Consider the following 20,172-nt stretch of genomic DNA (forward strand, 5'->3'; position numbering starts at 1 on the left):
CTCGTGTGTTTAGATAGCTCCTTTAGCGTTGGTTAGCTCCTCGTGTGTTTAGATAGCTCCTTTAGCGTTGGTTAGCTCCTCGTGTGTTTAGATAGCTCCTTTAGCGTTGGTTAGCTCCTCGTGTGTTTAGATAGCTCCTTTAGCGTTGGTTAGCTCCTCGTGTGTTTAGATAGCTCCTTTAGCGTTGGTTAGCTCCTCGTGTGTTTAGATAGCTCCTTTAGCGTTGGTTAGCTCCTCGTGTGTTTAGATAGCTCCTTTAGCGTTGGTTAGCTCCTCGTGTGTTTAGATAGCTCCTTTAGCGTTGGTTAGCTCCTCGTGTGTTTAGATAGCTCACGTCGTTTAGCTGTTTGTGTGTTTTGTATAATCCCAGGTCTGTTTGTGTAGCATAATTCATAAACTCGTATCTTTTTCTTTCCTTAAAGAGACGGTGCTTTATGATGATTTATTTTACATTAATTTAATTTATTTGTATTTATTTTACATTTATTTATTTTACTTGTATTTATTTCATGTTTATATATTTAACATGTATTTATTGTACGTTTAAATATTTAACATGTATTTATTTTACATTTATATATTTTATGTTTTTTTATTTTACTTGTACTTATTTTACATTTGTATATTTTACATTTATTTATTTTAAATGTATTTATTTTACTTTATTTTATGTTTGACGCCAGAAGCTGATGAAGAGTCCTGTTCTCATCCTCACAGCTGTAACTCCTGAATGAAGGATTTGAACTGGCACTGCCCTCCCCCTCCCCCGCCGCTTCCCTCTGTCTGCTCAGGTGATAAACAGGGCCAGATGTTTTCAAGGCTAAAAGAGAGAAAGAGAGAGGGAGGAGGAGGCGGAGGAGGAGGAGGAGAGAGCGAGAGAAGTGAAAAGAAAAGAGGGAGAGAGGGACAAAGAGAAAGGAGGAGAGTTGAGAGAGAGAGAGGTAAAAGTGTGCTAGGACCAGAACACAAACTTAAAGGAGAAGAGGAGAGAGGAGGAGGAGAGGAGGAGAAGGAGAGGAGAAGAGGAGATGGGAGAGGTAAAAGTGTGCTAGGACCAGAACACAAACTTAAAGGAGAAGAGGAGAGAGGAGGCGGAGGAGGAGGAGGAGATGAGAGAGAGGAGGAGGAGAGAGGGAAGAGAGAGTAGAGGAGAGGAGGAGGAGGAGCAGGAGAGAGAGGAGAGGAGGAGGAGAGAGAGGAGGAGGAGAGAGAGGAGGAGGAGGGCAAATTGTAACATACTGATGAGTCAGAGATGACACCCACAGAGACACAAACACAACAGTAAGTCTGTGGAACATGCAGGAGCAGACTCAGGAAAGTTCCATAGTGCTCCTTTAAAAGCCCTGAACAATACACAAACAGCATCTTTAAATCTGAGCACCTCCTCGAGGAGGAGCAGGTTTGGAAAAGGCACACATGAATCTGTGAATGATACATAACAGGAAACCAGGTCCACACCTCAGATGCCCTCCCTGTGTGCCAGATGCCCTCCCTGTGTGTCAGATGCCCTCCCTGTGTGCCAGATGCCCTCCCTGTGTGCCAGATGCCCTCCCTGTGTGTCAGATGCCCTCCCTGTACATTCAGTGTCTCGTGTTGTCCTGGGGGGGGCGCTCTTTCTACCCTGGTCTCCATTTCCACCATAATTACACTCTGCACCCGACTGGCCAATGATGTCAAAGACGTGCATGCACTGTTCCCATAGAAACCCCACTCCACATGATACCGGCGTGTACATCCCATAATACTACAGTCAAACATCCCATAATGCAACAGGCCCACATTTCCACGCTGCGCGTCACATTCTGCGTTTTTCTGATTTCACAAGTGGCAGAGCCAGAGTCACTGTGATTAGAGCTTTGAGCTTTAATCAGGAGGAAACAGCTCCACTCTGCGTCTGTGAGTGACCTGAGGGCGTAGTGACCTGAGGGCGTAGTGACCTGAGGGTGTAGTGACCTGAGGGTGTAGTGACCTGAGGGCGTAGTGACCTTACATGTGTGATGTTACATGTGTGTTTCTTTCACATGTGTGAGTTCACACGTGTGTTTCACCCGTGAGTTCACACGTGTGTGTGTGTGTTTCACCCGTGAGTTCACACGTGTGTGTGTGTGTTTCACCCGTGAGTTCACACGTGTGTGTGTGTGTGTTTCACCTGTGAGTTCACACGTGTGTTGTGTTTGTGACACTGAAAAATGAGTCCGACTCCTGTGGTTTTATATAGACTTTTATAGGAGCTAGCGCTGTTTAGCTAACGGCTACAAACCATAACAAACAACAGGGAGTAAAATGAAAGAGTTTTCTCACACAGACGGGTGGATACATGTAGGCTGGTTTAGACCTGGTTTAGTCCTGGTTTAGTCCTGGTTTAGACCTAGTTTAGACCTAGTTTAGACCTGTTTTAATCCTGGTTTTACACAGGGTTATTTCCCCAGTGTAGTCCTCCTTAAACAGTTTTGTAGTTGTATCTTTTACTATTTAAACTCTAGACTAAACTAAACGCTGTTCGGATTTAAACTGGATGAGGCTGTAACTGTTTTACATAATCACATCATTTATATTTGAAGAAACTGTAAACCAACCAGGAAGTGAAATTATAAACCAAACTTATAAAACTGTAAAGAACTAGGCAAGATTTATTGTAAAAATGTAAATGTAATGATGTTGACTTTGTTTGTTAAGTTATTGTTCATAACAAGGGTGTTTCCATGGTAACATGTTTCTGTTAGAAGACACACACTGACGCACATACACTGATACACACGTGTCTGACTGACACATACACTGATACACACGTGTCTGACTGACACATACACTGATACACACGTGTCTGACTGACACATACACTGATACACACGTGTCTGACTGACACATACACTGATACACACGTGTCAGACTGACACATACACTGATACACACGTGTCTGACTGACACATACACTGATACACACGTGTCTGACTGACACATACACTGATACACACGTGTGTGTGTGGATAAAATAGCCGCCTGCCCGTCTTCACGTTTGTGGTCTTAAAATGGATTTCAAAGGTTTGGTTTTTCAGAAGCAATTACAGACACCGACGTCTGTCATCGCCGAGGATTATGGGAAATCCAGCCAGTGCAGATCTATTTTATTACGGTGGATTTAGAGATTTTGTCCCAGAAAAGCACTTGACACAAACCCCAGAGTCAGAAACGACATGAGTTTTATTGTGAGAGCAGTATCAACATTTCAAAGAGGAAGTCAGATTTAAAGATGTCGTAGAGTTTGGAGTCGCAGCTACTGGCTCGATTTATGAAAATATATGCACTCAAAGGAACATTCTGCTTGTCTCCATGGAGATGTTACTGCTGTGCCTGTCTGATTGTTCCTGTTGTTTTGTTTTTGTGTGTTGTTGTGTTTTTGTGTGTTGTTTTGTTTTTGTGTGTTGTTTTGTTTTTGTGTGTTGTTTTGTTTTTGTGTGTTGTTGTGTTTTTGTGTGTTGTTTTGTTTTTGTGTGTTGTTGTGTTTTTGTGTGTTGTTTTGTTTTTGTGTGTTGTTGTGTTTTTGTGTGTTTGTTTTTGTGTGTTGTTGTGTTTTTGTGTGTTGTTTGTTTTTGTGTGTTGTTTGTTTTTGTGTGTTGTTTTGTTTTTGTGTGTTGTTGTGTTTTTGTGTGTTGTTTGTTTTTGTGTGTTGTTTTGTTTTTGTGTGTTGTTTTGTTTTTGTGTGTTGTTGTGTTTTTGTGTGTTGTTTTGTTTTTGTGTGTTTGTTTTTGTGTGTTGTTGTGTTTTTGTGTGTTGTTTGTTTTTGTGTGTTGTTTTGTTTTTGTGTGTTGTTGTGTTTTTGTGTGTTGTTTTGTTTTTGTGTGTTGTTGTGTTTTTGTGTGTTGTTTGTTTTTGTGTGTTTGTTTTTGTGTGTTGTTGTGTTTTTGTGTGTTGTTTGTTTTTGTGTGTTGTTGTGTTTTTGTGTGTTGTTGTGTTTTTGTGTGTTGTTGTGTTTTTGTGTGTATATCTCGGTGGCTGAGTGGCTCATGTCTCACAGCAGAAGGTTTGGTTGATCCCCGGGTCACCAGGCCTTTCTGTGTGGAGTTTTTCATGTTTCTCCTCGTGTCTGGATGGGTTTCCTCCGGGTACTCCGGTTTCCCCCATCAACCAAAACATGAACGCCCTTCAGACAACTGTTGTTGTGATTTTGGGCGTTACAAAAATAAATGAATTGAATTGAATGTTCCACAGCATGCCATTACATTTGTCTAACCTGCCTGTTTTATTGCCTTAAAGTATATTAAAAAACATGCATTTTTTTTCTGTGAGCCAGGCCCCCTTTCCACAGATCTGGCCTGTAATTTGATCTGGTGCTGCACATTTGTTTATGTCGTAAAGCTGGCTAATCGGACCAAGAGACGCAAGACTCAAGGAAAATTTACAGTGTTTATTTACAGATTGTGAAAAAACAGTCAATAATGTGGGTAGAGCTGGCGGGGGACAGGGGGCAAGGTGTAGGCGGACATCCAGGGGCAGGACAGGGAGTGCAGGGGAGACGGTGCGAACGGCGCCGGAGCGGGGAGCAGGATGCGAGCCGGGATCCGGGAACATGGGGCGCAGGAATGGAGATAGGTCGACCAGAGCCAGGGAGAGGAGCAGGTGCAGAGCGGGGTCCTGAAACGTGGAGCGCAGAGACGAGACGAGACTGTACCAGGACTGGGAAGCAGGAACGGAGCCGGGAGCGCGGGAGCTGGGACGGTCCAGAGAGCAGGATCTGAAAAGCAGCATAAAAATTCCGATGAGCCAGGTAACAAGAGCAAAAATACCAAAATGCAAGAGCAAGCTAGATATTCACGTTGACCCGCGGACGATCTGGCCCCGAGTGTATGGTCCTGGCTCCTCTTATCCACGGCAGGTGGCGTATTTTTTTATTTGATTTTTTTGATTGCGCTGATGAGCTGCAGGTGCACGCGGGAGGAGCCAGGGCTCAGCCCGGCTCCGGCAGGTGGGAGGAAGGAGAGAACAGGGTAGGAGGCAACACATGGACCGGGAAAGTGCGGATCGTTTAATGCCATACTATGGAACATTCCAGGCACAGGTTCAGTAACCATGGAGACAAGCGGGTTATAGACTCTCCTTAAAAGCACAAAATGAAGCTGTATCTAATAAAACTGTCTGTCGTGGTCTTGGTCGTGGTCTTGGACGTGGTCTTGGTGGTGGTCTTGGTGGTGGTCTTGGTGGTGGTCTTGGTCGAGGTCGTGGTCGAGGTCGTGGTCTTGGTCGTGGTCTTGGACGTGGTCTTGGTGGTGGTCTTGGTCGAGGTCGTGGTCTTGGTCGTGGTCTTGGTGGTGGTCTTGGTCGAGGTCTTGGTCGTGGTCATGGTCTTGGTCGTGGTCTTGGTCTTGGTCGTGGTCTTGGACGTGGTCTTGGTCTTGGTGGTGGTCTTGGTTGAGGTCATGTCTTGGTCGTGATCTTGGTCTTGGTCGTGGTCTTGGATGTAATCTTGGTCGTGGTCTTGGTGGTGGTCTTGGTCGAGGTCATGGTCTTGGTTGAGGTCATGGTCTTGGTCATGGTCTTGGACGTGGTCTTGGTCTTGGTTGTGGTCTTGGCCGTGGTCTTGGTCGTGGTCTTGGACGTGGTCTTGGTCTTGGTTGTGGTCTTGGCCGTGGTCTTGGTCGTGGTCTTGGACGTGGTCTTGGTCTTGGTGGTGGTCTTGGTCGAGGTCATGGTCTTGGTTGAGGTCATGGTCTTGGTCATGGTCTTGGACGTGGTCTTGGTCTTGGTTGTGGTCTTGGCCGTGGTCTTGGTCGTGGTCTTGGACGTGGTCTTGGTCTTGGTGGTGGTCTTGGTTGAGGTCATGTCTTGGTCGTGATCTTGGTCTTGGTCGTGGTCTTGGATGTAATCTTGGTCGTGGTCTTGGTGGTGGTCTTGGTCGAGGTCATGGTCTTGGTTGAGGTCATGGTCTTGGTCATGGTCTTGGACGTGGTCTTGGTCTTGGTTGTGGTCTTGGCCGTGGTCTTGGTCGTGGTCTTGGACGTGGTCTTGGTCTTGGTGGTGGTCTTGGTTGAGGTCATGTCTTGGTCGTGATCTTGGTCTTGGTCGTGGTCTTGGATGTAGTCTTGGTCGTGGTCTTGGTGGTGGTCTTGGTCGAGGTCATGGTCTTGGTTGAGGTCATGGTCTTGGTCATGGTCTTGGACGAGGCCTTGGTCTTGGTTGTGGTCTTGGCCGTGGTCTTGGTCGTGGTCTTGGACGTGGTCTTGGCTGTGGTTTTGGTCTTGGTCGTGGTCTTAGTGGTGGTCTTGGTCGAGGTCGTGGTCTTGGTTGAGGTCATGTTCTTGGTCGTGGTCTTGGCCGTGGTTTTGGCTTTGGTCTTGGTCCTGGTGGTGGTCTTGGTGGTGGTCTTGGTCGAGGTCTTGGTGGTGGTCTTGGTCGAGGTCATGGTCTTGGTCGAGGTCATGTTCTTGGACGTGGTCTTGGCCGTGGTTTTGGCTTTGGTCTTGGACATGGTCTTGGTGGTGGTCTTGGTTGAGGTCATGGTCTTGGTTGTGGTCTTGGTCGTGATCTTGGTCTTGGTCGTGGTCTTAGTGGTGGTCGAGGTTGTGGTCTTGGTCATGGTCATGGTCTTGGTTGAGGTCATGGTCTTGGTTGAGGTCATGTTCTTGGTCGTGGTCTTGGACGTGGTCTTGGCCGTGGTTTTGGCTTTGGTCTTGGTGGTGGTCTTAGTCGAGGTCATGGTCATGGTCTTGGTCTTGGTCATGGTCTTGGTCGTGGTCTTAGTGGTGGTCTTGGTCGAGGTTGTGGTCTTGGTCATGGTCTTGGTTGAGGTCATGGTCTTGGTTGAGGTCATGTTCTTGGTCGTGGTCTTGGACGTGGTCTTGGCCGTGGTTTTGGCTTTGGTCTTGGTGGTGGTCTTAGTCGAGGTCATGGTCATGGTCTTGGTCTTGGTCATGGTCTTGGTCGTGGTCTTAGTGGTGGTCTTGGTCGAGGTTGTGGTCTTGGTCATGGTCATGGTCTTGGTTGAGGTCTTGGCCGTGGTTGTGGTCTTGTGTGTGTGTGTGTGTGTGTGTGTGTGTCCCGTCTTTGTTCTTGTTTATATTAAATGTGTGTGGTCATATAACAAACTGTTTTTCACTGCATTTAAACTATGGACCTGTATCTGCACATGGCTCCCTCCTCCTCCTCCTCCTCTTCCTCCTCCTCCTCCTCTCTTCTTCCTCCTCCTCATCTCCTCTTCCTCCTCTCTTCTTCCTCCTCCTCATCTCCTCTTCCTCTTCCTCCTCTCTTCTTCCTCCTCCTCATCTCCTCTTCCTCCTCCTCCTCCTCTTCCTCCTCTCTTCTTCCTCCTCCTCATCTCCTCTTCCTCCTCTCTTCTTCCTCCTCCTCATCTCCTCTTCCTCCTCCTCCTCCTCTTCCTCCTCTCTTCTTCCTCCTCCTCATCTCCTCCTCCTCCTCCTCCTCTTCCTCCTCTCTTCTTCCTCCTCCTCCTCTTCCTCCTCTCTTCTTCCTCCTCCTCCTCTTCCTCCTCTCTTCTTCCTCCTCCTCCTCCTCTTCCTCCTCTCTTCTTCCTCCTCCTCCTCTTCCTCCTCTCTTCTTCCTCCTCCTCCTCTTCCTCCTCTCTTCTTCCTCCTCCTCCTCCTCTTCCTCCTCTCTTCTTCCTCCTCCTCCTCCTCTTCCTCCTCTCTTCTTCCTCCTCCTCCTCCTCTTCCTCCTCTCTTCTTCCTCCTCCTCCTCTTCCTCCTCTCTTCTTCGTCACAGCCATAGGGTTTAATCAGTGAGCCAGTGGAAAAAGCGAGGGAGCAGAGGAGGTCTGGAGAAGGCATTAACCTACAGGTCTGAGTTGGCTCCTATTTCCTCTCCTCCTTTTTTCCTTTTTTAAAGACGTGACGCCACCGATTTTATCCATAAAAATGTGTAGAACATCTTCAGAGTCAGACGAAGAGAACCAGGACTAAACCAGGACTAAACCAGGACTAAACCAGGACTAAATCAGGTCTAAACCAGGACTAAACCAGGTCTAAACCAGGACTAAACCAGGACTAAATCAGGTCTAAACCAGGACTAAACCAGGTCTAAACCAGGACTAAACCAGGTCTAAACCAGGACTAAACCAGGACTAAACCAGGACTAAATCAGGTCTAAACCAGGACTAAACCAGGACTAAACCAGGACTAAACCAGGACTAAATCAGGTCTAAACCAGGACTAAACCAGGACTAAACCAGGTCTAAACCAGGACTAAACCAGGTCTAAACCAGGACTAAACCAGGACTAAACCAGGACTAAATCAGGTCTAAACCAGGACTAAACCAGGACTAAACCAGGACTAAACCAGGACTAAACCAGGTCTAAACCAGGACTAAACCAGGACTAAACCAGGACTAAATCAGGTCTAAACCAGGACTAAACCAGGACTAAACCAGGACTAAACCAGGACTAAACCAGGTCTAAACCAGGACTAAACCAGGTCTAAACCAGGACTAAACCAGGACTAAACCAGGACTAAACCAGGACTTAACCAGGACTAAACCAGGACTAAACCAGGACTTAACCAGGACTAAACCAGGACTAAACCAGGTCTAAACCAGGACTAAACCAGGTCTAAACCAGGTCTAAACCAGGACTAAACCAGGACTAAACCAGGTCTAAACCAGGACTAAACCAGGACTAAACCAGGACTAAACCAGGTCTAAACCAGGTCTAAACCAGGTCTAAAACAGGACTAAACCAGGACTAAACCAGGTCTAAACCAGGTCTAAACCAGGACTAAACCAGGACTTAACCAGGACTAAACCAGGACTAAACCAGGACTAAACCAGGTCTAAACCAGGACTAAACCAGGACTAAACCAGGACTAAACCAGGTCTAAACCAGGACTAAACCAGGACTAAACCAGGACTAAACCAGGTCTAAACCAGGACTAAACCAGGACTAAACCAGGTCTAAACCAGGACTAAACCAGGACTAAACCAGGACTAAACCAGGACTTAACCAGGACTAAACCAGGACTAAACCAGGTCTAAACCAGGACTAAACCAGGACTAAACCAGGACTAAACCAGGTCTAAACCAGGACTAAACCAGGACTAAACCAGGTCTAAACCAGGTCTAAACCAGGACTAAACCAGGACTAAACCAGGTCTAAACCAGGACTAAACCAGGACTAAACCAGGACTAAACCAGGACTAAACCAGGTCTAAACCAGGACTAAACCAGGTCTAAACCAGGTCTAAACCAGGACTAAACCAGGACTAAACCAGGTCTAAACCAGGTCTAAACCAGGACTAAACCAGGTCTAAACGAGGACTACACCAGGACTAAACCAGGTCTAAACCAGGTCTAAACCAGGTCTAAACCAGGACTAAACCAGGACTAAACCAGGACTAAACCAGGTCTAAACCAGGACTAAACCAGGACTAAACTAGGTATAAACCAGGACTAAACCAGGACTAAACCAGGACTAAACCAGGTCTAAACCAGGACTAAACCAGGACTAAACCAGGACTAAGCTAGGTCTAAACCAGGACTAAACCAGGACTAAACTAGGTCTAAACCAGGACTAAACCAGGACTAAACCAGGACCAAACCAGGACCAAACCAGGTCTAAACCAGGACTAAATCAGGACTACACCAGGACTAAACCAAGACTAAACCAAGACTAAATCAGGACTAAATCAGGACTGAACCAGGACTAAACCAGGACTAAACCAGGACTACACCAGGACTACACCAGGACTAAACCAGGACTAAACCAGGACTACATCAGGACTAAACCAGGACTAAACCAGGACTAAACCAGGGCTGATTCAGTTCTTTGAGGTTGAATATGAAGAACCAAAAGGATGAATAGATCCAGTCTGTTTGAATGTCCGCGCTCTTCCTACAGGAGGCGCTCTTTAGGGGTCACATACTTTTAGTGACGGGTCTTTAACTGGACACAACACGACTGAACGAAGCAGAAGCTCTGGTTTATCTCACTGTGGATCTGATATGAATAAAACTCTGAAATAAAGTGTCATGGTGTGAAGGTGCTAGCGTTAGCACAGATGTAAAAAGTCCAGTCCATTTACACGAGACCCAGTCCGACATAAACCTGATTATTATTAGTCCATGCAGACCTGTGCCAGTCCAATGTGAGCAGTATTTATCTTAGACCATTTTCACCCAGACCAGAGTCACATGACCTGAGTCACATGACCTGAGTCACATGACCTGAGTCACAGACCTGAGCTGTCTGAATCACTCTGACTCTGTAAAGTGTGCTAAAGAGTGCAGGGCTGAGGGGTGACCGAGGGGTGAGGAGCTGTGGGGCGACATTCAGATAAAGCCACAGTTTGACTTTTTGTTTAAAACCTTAAAACTCACACAATGAAACATACACAAGTTTAATGCCAAATCTCCATGGAGACGAGCAGGTGACAGAACCTCCAGCTTGAATGTTAAAATGTTCATGTCTTTCTCAGACTGTGCGTCTCAAACTGTGGTGCGTGTGCCAGTGGTGGCTCCCTCTGGTGGTTCTGGGGGTCTTCTACAGTTGGTACTTTTGATTTAGACGTAGATGTGTCGTATTTTTGTCCTGATTTTCTTTTTCTCTTTTAGAGCTGGTGACGTCGTGTTTAGTCCAGTTGTAAATTTGTTTTATTCAGACCAGATTTTTTTAATATTTGGATTTGAAAAAGCAAAGACACACACACTTTGAGTCACGGTGTTATCACTGTGGTTTATTTTGAGTCACGGTGTTATCACTGTGGTTTATTTTGAGTCACGGTGTTATCACTGTGGTTTATTTTGAGTCACGGTGTTATCACTGTGGTTTATTCTGGGATTCTACTTTTATTTAAAATTGAACAAAAACCTAAATCTCTAATAATTGTACTGTATTTGCATAAATCCAGGTCCAGAACATGATTTGTGTGGCCCTGATTGCATAAGCTCTGACCCACAGACCTGGTCTTTAGACCCTGTGTGGACCGCTCTGATCTCTTTTGGGGGAGGGTCCTGGTTTGGTTTAAGTTCTGGATGAATGAGGACTTGTGTGGACGTGGGTGGGAGGGGCTCTGTTACCTCGACAACCTTTTAGCTGTAAATGAGTCCATATGTGTGACCTGCTCTGAATGTCTATACTCTGTCTATACTCTGTCTACACTCTGTCTATACTCTGTCTATACTCTGTCTACACTGTCTATACTCTGTCTATACTCTGTCTACACTCTGTCTATACTCTGTCTACACTCTGTCTACACTCTGTCTACACTCTGTTTACACTCTGTCTACACCCTGTCTATACTCTGTCTATACTCTGTCTATACTCTGTCTACACTCTGTCTATACTCTGTCTACACTCTGTCTATACTCTGTCTACACTCTGTCTATACTCTGTCTACACTCTGTCTACACTCTGTCTATACTCTTTCTACACTCTGTCTACACTCTGTCTATACTCTTTCTATACTCTGTCTATACTCTGTCTACACTCTGTCTACACTCTGTCTATACTCTTTCTATACTCTGTCTACACTCTGTCTACACTCTGTCTATACTCTGTCTATACTCTGTCTACACTCTGTCTACACTCTGTCTATACTCTGTCTATACTCTGTCTATACTCTGTCTACACTCTGTCTACACTCTGTCTATACTCTGTCTATACTCTGTCTATACTCTGTCTACACTCTGTCTATACTCTGTCTATACTCTGTCTACACTCTGTCTACACTCTGTCTATACTCTGTCTACACTGTCTATACTCTGTCTACACTCTGTCTATACTCTGTCTATACTCTGTCTACACTGTCTATACTCTGTCTATACTCTGTCTACACTCTGTCTATACTCTGTCTACACTCTGTCTACACTCTGTCTACACTCTGTTTACACTCTGTCTACACCCTGTCTATACTCTGTCTATACTCTGTCTATACTCTGTCTACACTCTGTCTATACTCTGTCTACACTCTGTCTATACTCTGTCTACACTCTGTCTATACTCTGTCTATACTCTGTCTACACTCTGTCTACACTCTGTCTATACTCTTTCTACACTCTGTCTACACTCTGTCTATACTCTTTCTATACTCTGTCTACACTCTGTCTACACTCTGTCTATACTCTTTCTATACTCTGTCTACACTCTGTCTACACTCTGTCTATACTCTGTCTATACTCTGTCTACACTCTGTCTACACTCTGTCTACACTCTGTCTATACTCTGTCTATACTCTGTCTACACTCTGTCTACACTCTGTCTATACTCTGTCTACACTCTGCCTATACTCTGTCTATACTCTGTCTACACTCTGTCTACACTCTGTCTATACTCTGTCTATACTCTGTCTACACTCTGTCTACACTCTGTCTACACTCTGTCTACACTCTGTCTACACTGTCTATACTCTGTCTACACTCTGTCTATACTCTGTCTACACTCTGTCTATACTCTGTCTATACTCTGTCTATACTCTGTCTACACTCTGTCTATACTGTCTACACTCTGTCTACACTCTGCCTATACTCTGTCTACACTCTGTCTACACTCTGTCTACACTCTGTCTATACTCTGTCTACACTCTGTCTATACTCTGTCTACACTCTGTCTATACTCTGTCTACACTCTGTCTACACTCTGTCTATACTCTGTCTACACTCTGTCTACACTCTGTCTATACTTTGTCTACACTCTGTCTACACTCTGTCTATACTTTGTCTACACTCTGTCTGCACTCTGTCTACACTCTGTCTACACTCTGTCTACACTCTGTCTATACTCTGTCTATACTCTGTCTACACTCTGTCTATACTCTGTCTACACTCTGTCTATACTCTGTCTATACTCTGTCTACACTCTGTCTACACTCTGTCTATACTCTGTCTACACTCTGTCTACACTCTGCCTATACTCTGTCTATACTCTGTCTACACTCTGTCTACACTCTGTCTATACTCTGTCTATACTCTGTCTACACTCTGTCTACACTCTGTCTATACTCTGTCTATACTCTGTCTATACTCTGTCTACACTCTGTCTACACTCTGTCTATACTCTGTCTATACTCTGTCTACACTCTGTCTATACTCTGTCTACACTCTGTCTACACTCTGTCTATACTCTGTCTATACTCTGTCTACACTCTGTCTACACTCTGTCTATACTCTGTCTATACTCTGTCTACACTCTGTCTATACTCTGTCTACACTCTGTCTATACTCTGTCTATACTCTGTCTACACTCTGTCTATACTCTGTCTATACTCTGTCTACACTCTGTCTACACTCTGTCTATACTCTGTCTACACTCTGTCTACACTCTGTCTATACTCTGTCTACACTCTGTCTATACTCTGTCTACACTCTGTCTACACTCTGTCTATACTCTGTCTACACTCTGTCTACACTCTGTCTATACTCTGTCTACACTGTCTATACTCTGTCTACACTCTGTCTACACTCTGTCTATACTCTGTCTACACTGTCTATACTCTGTCTACACTCTGTCTACACTCTGTCTATACTCTGTCTACACTCTGTCTATACTCTGTCTATACTCTGTCTACACTCTGTCTACACTCTGTCTATACTCTGTCTACACTCTGTCTACACTCTGTCTATACTCTGTCTACACTCTGTCTACACTCTGTCTATACTCTGTCTACACTGTCTATACTCTGTCTATACTCTGTCTATACTCTGTCTACACTCTGTCTATACTCTGTCTACACTCTGTCTATACTCTGTCTATACTCTGTCTACACTCTGTCTATACTCTGTCTATACTCTGTCTACACTCTGTCTATACTCTGTCTACACTCTGTCTACACTCTGTCTATACTCTGTCTACACTCTGTCTACACTCTGTCTACACTCTGTCTACACTCTGTCTATACTCTGTCTACACTCTGTCTACACTCTGTCTATACTCTGTCTACACTCTGTCTACACTCTGTCTATACTTTGTCTACACTCTGTCTGCACTCTGTCTACACTCTGTCTACACTCTGTCTACACTCTGTCTATACTCTGTCTATACTCTGTCTACACTCTGTCTATACTCTGGCTATACTCTGCCTATACTCTACCTATACTCTGTCTATACTCTGTCTACACTCTGTCTACACTCTGTCTACACTCTGTCTATACTCTGTTGATACTCTGCCCATACTCTGTCTATACTCTGTCTATACTCTGTCTACACTCTGTCTACACTCTGTCTATACTCTGTCTATACTCTGTCTACACTCTGTCTATACTCTGTCTACACTCTGTCTACACTCTGTCTATACTCTGTCTACACTCTGTCTACACTCTGTCCATACTCTGTCTATACTCTGTTTATACACATTACACACACATTACACACACATTACACACACATTACACACACATTACACACACATTACACATGACACTGATCAGGGAGTGTGTCTTAAAATCCTCACAACATTCACAGCAAACGTCTTCATAAAAGACATGAGTAAATATGTTTCCTCCTTTCCCTCCGTCCTTCAGTCTGACACCAGACCCTTGTGTTTTTCTCTCTTTCCTCAGTGTTTTTCAGCGTGTCCGTTCGTATCGTTGGCGTTTTCTCGTTCCGCTCTCAGATGAATGCAGCAGTTGGAGGTTTTGGTCCCAGGTGTCTTGTATCTAAATGTTTTCTGTGCTTCACCGCCTACGACTTCACAAACCTGGGCTGCTGCTTCCTACGATGCCTGTGTTTTTTCATTCAGCTCAGTTTGATGGAAAAGTACAAAAATGTGCCTTCAACAACCTCGCTCCTGATTGGCTCTTCAGTTTCACGCTCGGATTTCCATATTTGGTCCCTGGTGACAGAATAGCCGCTATAACTGCTGGCCTCAGTGTGTGGTAGAGGCGCCTCTCCACAGATCTGACCTGTCACTGGGCCTGGTCTGGCTGTGGTAGAGGCGCCTCTCCACAGATCTTACCTGTCACTCTGCCTGGTCTGGCTGTGGTAGAGGCGCCTCTCCACAGATCTGACCCGGTCTCTCTGCAGATGGATGTTAAACTTGTCTCCTTTTTCCTCCAAACTCTGGAATGACAAAAATGTACAGAGCCCCAACTAGAAAGAGGAGAGGAGAGGAGAGGAGGACTGATGGGACTGAGGGAAGAGGAGGAGAAGATTAAGAGAGAGGAGGAGGAGAGGAGGAATGAGAGAGATGGAGGAGAGAACTGAGGCTGGAGAGGATTAGGAGAGAGGAGAGGAGGAGGGGAGAGAGGGAAAATGTACTGAGCCCCAACTCAAAAGAAAAGAGGAGAGGAGGAGGAGATAGAGACAGAGGAGGAGGAGAGGATTAGGAGAGAGGAGGAGGAGAAGTAGAGAGACGGAGTGGAAGGAGAGAGAGGGAGGATGAGGAGGAAGGAGAAAGGGAGAAAGGAGAGGAGGTGAAGAGAGGGTGAAGAGATAGAAGGAAAGCAGATGAGAGAGTGACAGACATAAAGAGGGATAGGAGCATAAGCAGGAAGAGAGAGAAAGAAAGGAGAGAAGAGGGTGAGACGGAAGGAGAGATGAGACTGGAGAGGAAGAAGAGTGAGGAGAAAGAGAGAATCTGTAGATGATGGAGTGAGAGGAAGAGGAGGCTGGAGAGAAGAGGGAAAGGAGAAAGAGAAAGCAGGATAGAGAGGAGGGAAGGAGAAAGGGAATGAGTGAGAGTGAGGAGAGATGGAGGAAGAGAGAGATAAGTAAAGAGGGAGGAAGACAGATGGAGAGGGTAGGAGTAGAAGAAAGAAAGGAAACTGACGTGAGAGACAGATTAAACCAGGAGAGAGAAGACGGAGTGGGAGAGAGATACAGAGAGAAGAGGAAAGAGCAGAGTGAGAGAAGAGAGAGTGGAGGTGTGGATTATGTAATGCTGCTCATATCTGGGCCCAGATGCTCCTGTGGTCTGGAGCCTGGCAGGATCCCAGGGCACAAGGGGTGAGCGGGTTCAACATTCAGACCAAAAGAACCAGATCAGGAGCCAGATCAGGAGCCGGAACCTGGAGTTTTCCACAGTACAGCATTAAACGTTATGATATTGATTTTAGTGCTCAAAATAAACTTGAGAAAAATGCGCAGGTTCTGTAAGTGCAGTCGCCTTTCCACAGATATGACCTGTACCGTGGCCTTGTTGCTTGTCACAGTGGAACATTTTAGTCTAAGCGATAATAGAAAAGTACCACAGTACATCTTTGACACCTCCATAAGTATGATGTAACTGTTTCTTTAGTTTTTCTTGCTGTCTGCGTGGTGTCTGCGTGGTGTCTGCGTGGTGTCTGCGTGGTGTCTGTGTGGTGTCTGTGGTGTCTGCGTGGTGTCTGCGTGGTGTCTGCGTGGTGTCTGCGTGGTGTCTGCGTGGTGTCTGCGTGGTGTCTGTGTGGTGTCTGTGGTGTCTGCGTGGTGTCTGCGTGGTGTCTGTGTGGTGTCTGTGGTGTCTGCGTGGTGTCTGTGTGGTGTATTCGTGATGTCTACTTGTCTGCGTGGTGTCTGCGTGGTGTCTGCTCACTGTCTGTGTGGTGTCTGCGTGGTGTCTGTGTGGCATATTCGTGGTGTCTATTCGTTGTCTGCGTGCTGTCTGCTCGCTGTCTGCGTGGTGTCTGCTCACTGCCTGCGTGGTGTCTGCTCACTGTCTGCGTGGTGTCTGCTCACTGTCTGCGTGTAGTGTCTGTGTGGTGCCTGCGTGGTGTCTGCTCACTGCCTGCGTGGTGTCTGCACTCTGTCTGCATGCTCTCTACTCGCTGTCTGCTCACTGTCTGCGTGGTGTCTGCTCACTGTCTGCGTGGTGTCTGCTCACTGTCTGCTCACTGTCTGCGTGGTGTCTGCTCACTGTCTGCGTGGTGTCTGCTCACTGTCTGCGTGGTGTCTGCTCGCTGTCTGCGTGGTGTCTGCTCACTGTCTGCGTGGTGTCTGCTCGCTGTCTGCGTGGTGTCTGCTCACTGTCTGCGTGGTGTCTGCTCACTGTCTGCTCACTGTCTGCGTGGTGTCTGCTCACTGTCTGCGTGGTGTCTGCTCACTGTCTGCTCACTGTCTGCGTGGTGTCTGCGTGGTGTCTGCGTGGTGTCTGCGTGGTGTCTGCTCACTGTGACGTTGTGGTTGTGCTTCATAATAATGTCTGTTTACAGTCGTAAAAAAGGAGGAAAAAGACTCGATTCTTAATGAACAGAAAATAAAGAATCATCAGACGAGGCCCAGGCCCCTTCCTGATCTGGACCTGGAGTTTGTTTCTTTCACACAAGTTTGACTCACACTTTATTATTAGTCTTTCTACATCCCCAAAGCTCAAAACGCTCTGTTCCACCTTGTGATGTCATCAGGTCCTAGTTTTCATGTTAACTCCTTTTACCTTTAGTTCAGTCGAGATAAGAGACAACTCCAGGACTGAAATGATCCAAATGATTCTAATGAACATGTTGAATGCTGTGTGCGGTTTTGAACGCAGTGCTGAACGCCGTCATGTTTAAGGCCGTGTTGAGCGCCGTTTAAGTGCTGTTTTGGACGTCGTGTTTAGCAGAGTGTTGAGTGTTGTTTTGGACGTGTTGAGCGCCGTGTTGAGTGCCGTGTTGAGCGCCGTGTTGAGCGCCGTGTTGAGCGCCGTGTTGAGCGTCGTGACACGTGAGCTCAGCTGCTGCACATGGAGGACACAGTCGGGGGAGTGGATTGTATTGATTTAAATGTACAGAGTCCAGAGGGACAGAAGAGTGAAACTGGAACAAGCGGGTCAGACCGGGTCAGAGCGGGTCAGAACGGGTCAGACCGGGTCAGACCGGGTCTGAACGGGTCAGAACAGATCAGAGCGGGTCAGAGCGGGTCAGGACGGGTCAGAACGGGTCAGAGCGGGTCAGAACTGGTCAGAGCGGGTCAGACCGGGTCTGAACGGGTCAGAACAGATCAGAGCGGGTCAGAGCGGGTCAGGACGGGTCAGAGCGGGTCAGAGCGGGTCAGAACGGGTCAGAGCGGGTCAGAACGGGTCAGAGCGGGTCTGAACGGGTCTGAACGGGTCAGAACAGATCAGAGCGGGTCAGAGCGGGTCAGGACGGGTCAGAGCGGGTCAGACCGGGTCAGGACGGGTCAGAGCGGGTCAGGACGGGTCAGGACGGGTCAGAGCGGGTCAGGACGGGTCAGAGCGGGTCAGACCGGGTCAGGACGGGTCAGAGCGGGTCAGACCGGGTCAGGACGGGTCAGGACGGGTCAGAGCGGGTCAGAGCGGGTCAGAACGGGTCAGAACGGGTCAGACCTTCCGGCCCCCTCTGGCTGAGTCAGAGGGATTTTTCTGTTACCATGGAGATTATATTCTGGATTATTTGAGGTTTTATGTACTAATTTAAAACTGAACCATGTAACTTTACTCGTGAAGCACCTGCTTGTTGTCATGGAACACGTTTTATCTCCATGTTCTAGTTACAGGTCTGATCTGTGGAGAGGTGCTCACAATAAAAACAATGCGGAATATTCAAGGCATTTATAAACTTTTTGACAAAATATAAAGTTACATTCTGTAACTTTCTGGAGGTGGCACGTCACCTGCATGATTCCATAAAAACAGAAAATTAAAGCCAAACTTCGGAACATTCTCCGTAGAGATATATGTTTTATTTCATTCCATGGAGACAAGCAGGAGACCCAAATAAAAGTCAGGTTTGTGGAGATTATTTTAGTCTGTTTTGGCTAAAAAGTTACGTACTGTGGCTTCAAAAATTGTTGATAACTAAAACACAAAAACATAATTTGAAAACATCTTGAGAACCTTTTGTTTTTTGTTTTCTTCTTCCAGATCAAAAGTGCAAAGAGTGAGCAGGAGGCTGAGGATCTGCTGCTGCGGAGTCTGCAGTATTTAGAGAGATACATTTACCTCATTCTGTTCAACACCTACCTGCACCTGGAGAAGAAGGACTCATGGGGGCGCTCTTTCACACAGTGGATGGAGCAGGTCAGTCCACATCATGAGATTCTCTGTTTAATCAAATCTGAAAAAAACACTGTCGGTTTGAGACAGAAGAAAATATTTTAGAAATCAATTATTATCATATCAACTGAACCGATATCTGGGAACCGATATCTGATCCACACACATGTTAATATCGTTGGCGATATCTGATACCAGTATCGTATCGGTGCGTTTTCCTGAGAAACTGGACCAGGTGTTTGATTATGTGTTTGTATCGACTTTAAACACTTTACCATCGAGCCACAGCTGTGCAAACATCACAGCTCCTGCACACACATGTACACACACACACACGCACATATACACACACATATATATACTCACACACACACGCACACCCCAACACACCCCCACACACACACGCACACACACACACACACAGGTTATGAAGTGGACACAATAGAAACACATGGGGCTTGTAAATACCTCAAGGACAATTCAGATGGAGCTTTTTCAACACCTCCACAGTAATGTTCTGTCCTGCTTTTCAATTTAAACGACAAATGGTGAAATGTGTGTGTGTGTATGTATGTGTGTGTATGTAGGGGTGTGTATGTATGTGTGTGTATGTAGGGGTGTGTATGTGTGTGTATATATGTGTGTGTGTGTATATACACACACACACACGTACCTCGATCGAGAGTTTGAAAGAAATGACAAAGAGATAAAAATGTTTAAAAGAAATGACAGCAAAGTGTCCGGGACATTTACTGTAGGTAATATTGAAATATTGTTTTGTTTTTTTGTGACAGATGCTCAAAGGAAAATCACAGTTTGACATTTTGTTCATTGTTTGGTGCAGTTTTGATCTAAAATGACTCGACAGAAACTCGTCCATTTTATTTCTGCTCAAAGTTGCTCAGGTCCACATGGGTCAAATGTGGCTGTGGTGAAAGGCAACACTGTTATGCTAATGCTCTGTTAGCATTAGCACTGTTGTGCTAAAAGTGCCTCATTAGCATTAGCACTGTTGTGCTAAAAGTGCCTCATTAGCATTAGCACTGTTGTGCTAAAAGTGCCTCATTAGCATTAGCACTGTTGTGCTAAAAGTGCCTCATTAGCGCTGTTAGCATTCTCTGTTATGACACGAAACCGAGCCACGAGCGCGAAGAGCCACGAGCACGAAGAGCCACGAGTATGAAGAGTCACGAGTATGAAGAGCCACGAGTATGAAGAGCCACGAGCACGAAGAGTCACGAGTATGAAGAGTCACGAACACAAAGAGTCACAAACACAAAGAGTCACGAGCACGAAGAGCCACGAGCACGAAGAGCCACGAGCACGAAG

At 46.1% G+C, this 20,172-nt stretch overlaps 1 protein-coding gene across 4 annotated transcripts in view; it reads left to right on the forward strand.

Annotated features, from left to right (window-relative positions):
* The window catches only part of pald1a (phosphatase domain containing paladin 1a), a 290,101-nt gene that overhangs the window by 55,897 nt on the left and 214,032 nt on the right, over positions 1-20,172 (forward strand). For all 4 annotated transcript variants that reach the window (XM_033985386.2, XM_055229721.1, XM_055229719.1 and 1 more), the window contains one exon: positions 18,712-18,867. In XM_033985386.2, the coding sequence (XP_033841277.1) occupies positions 18,712-18,867 (156 nt within the window). The remainder of the gene's footprint in view (positions 1-18,711; positions 18,868-20,172) is intronic.

Source organism: Periophthalmus magnuspinnatus, chromosome 19, assembly GCF_009829125.3.
Source record: "Periophthalmus magnuspinnatus isolate fPerMag1 chromosome 19, fPerMag1.2.pri, whole genome shotgun sequence".
Taxonomy (NCBI): domain Eukaryota; kingdom Metazoa; phylum Chordata; class Actinopteri; order Gobiiformes; family Gobiidae; genus Periophthalmus; species Periophthalmus magnuspinnatus.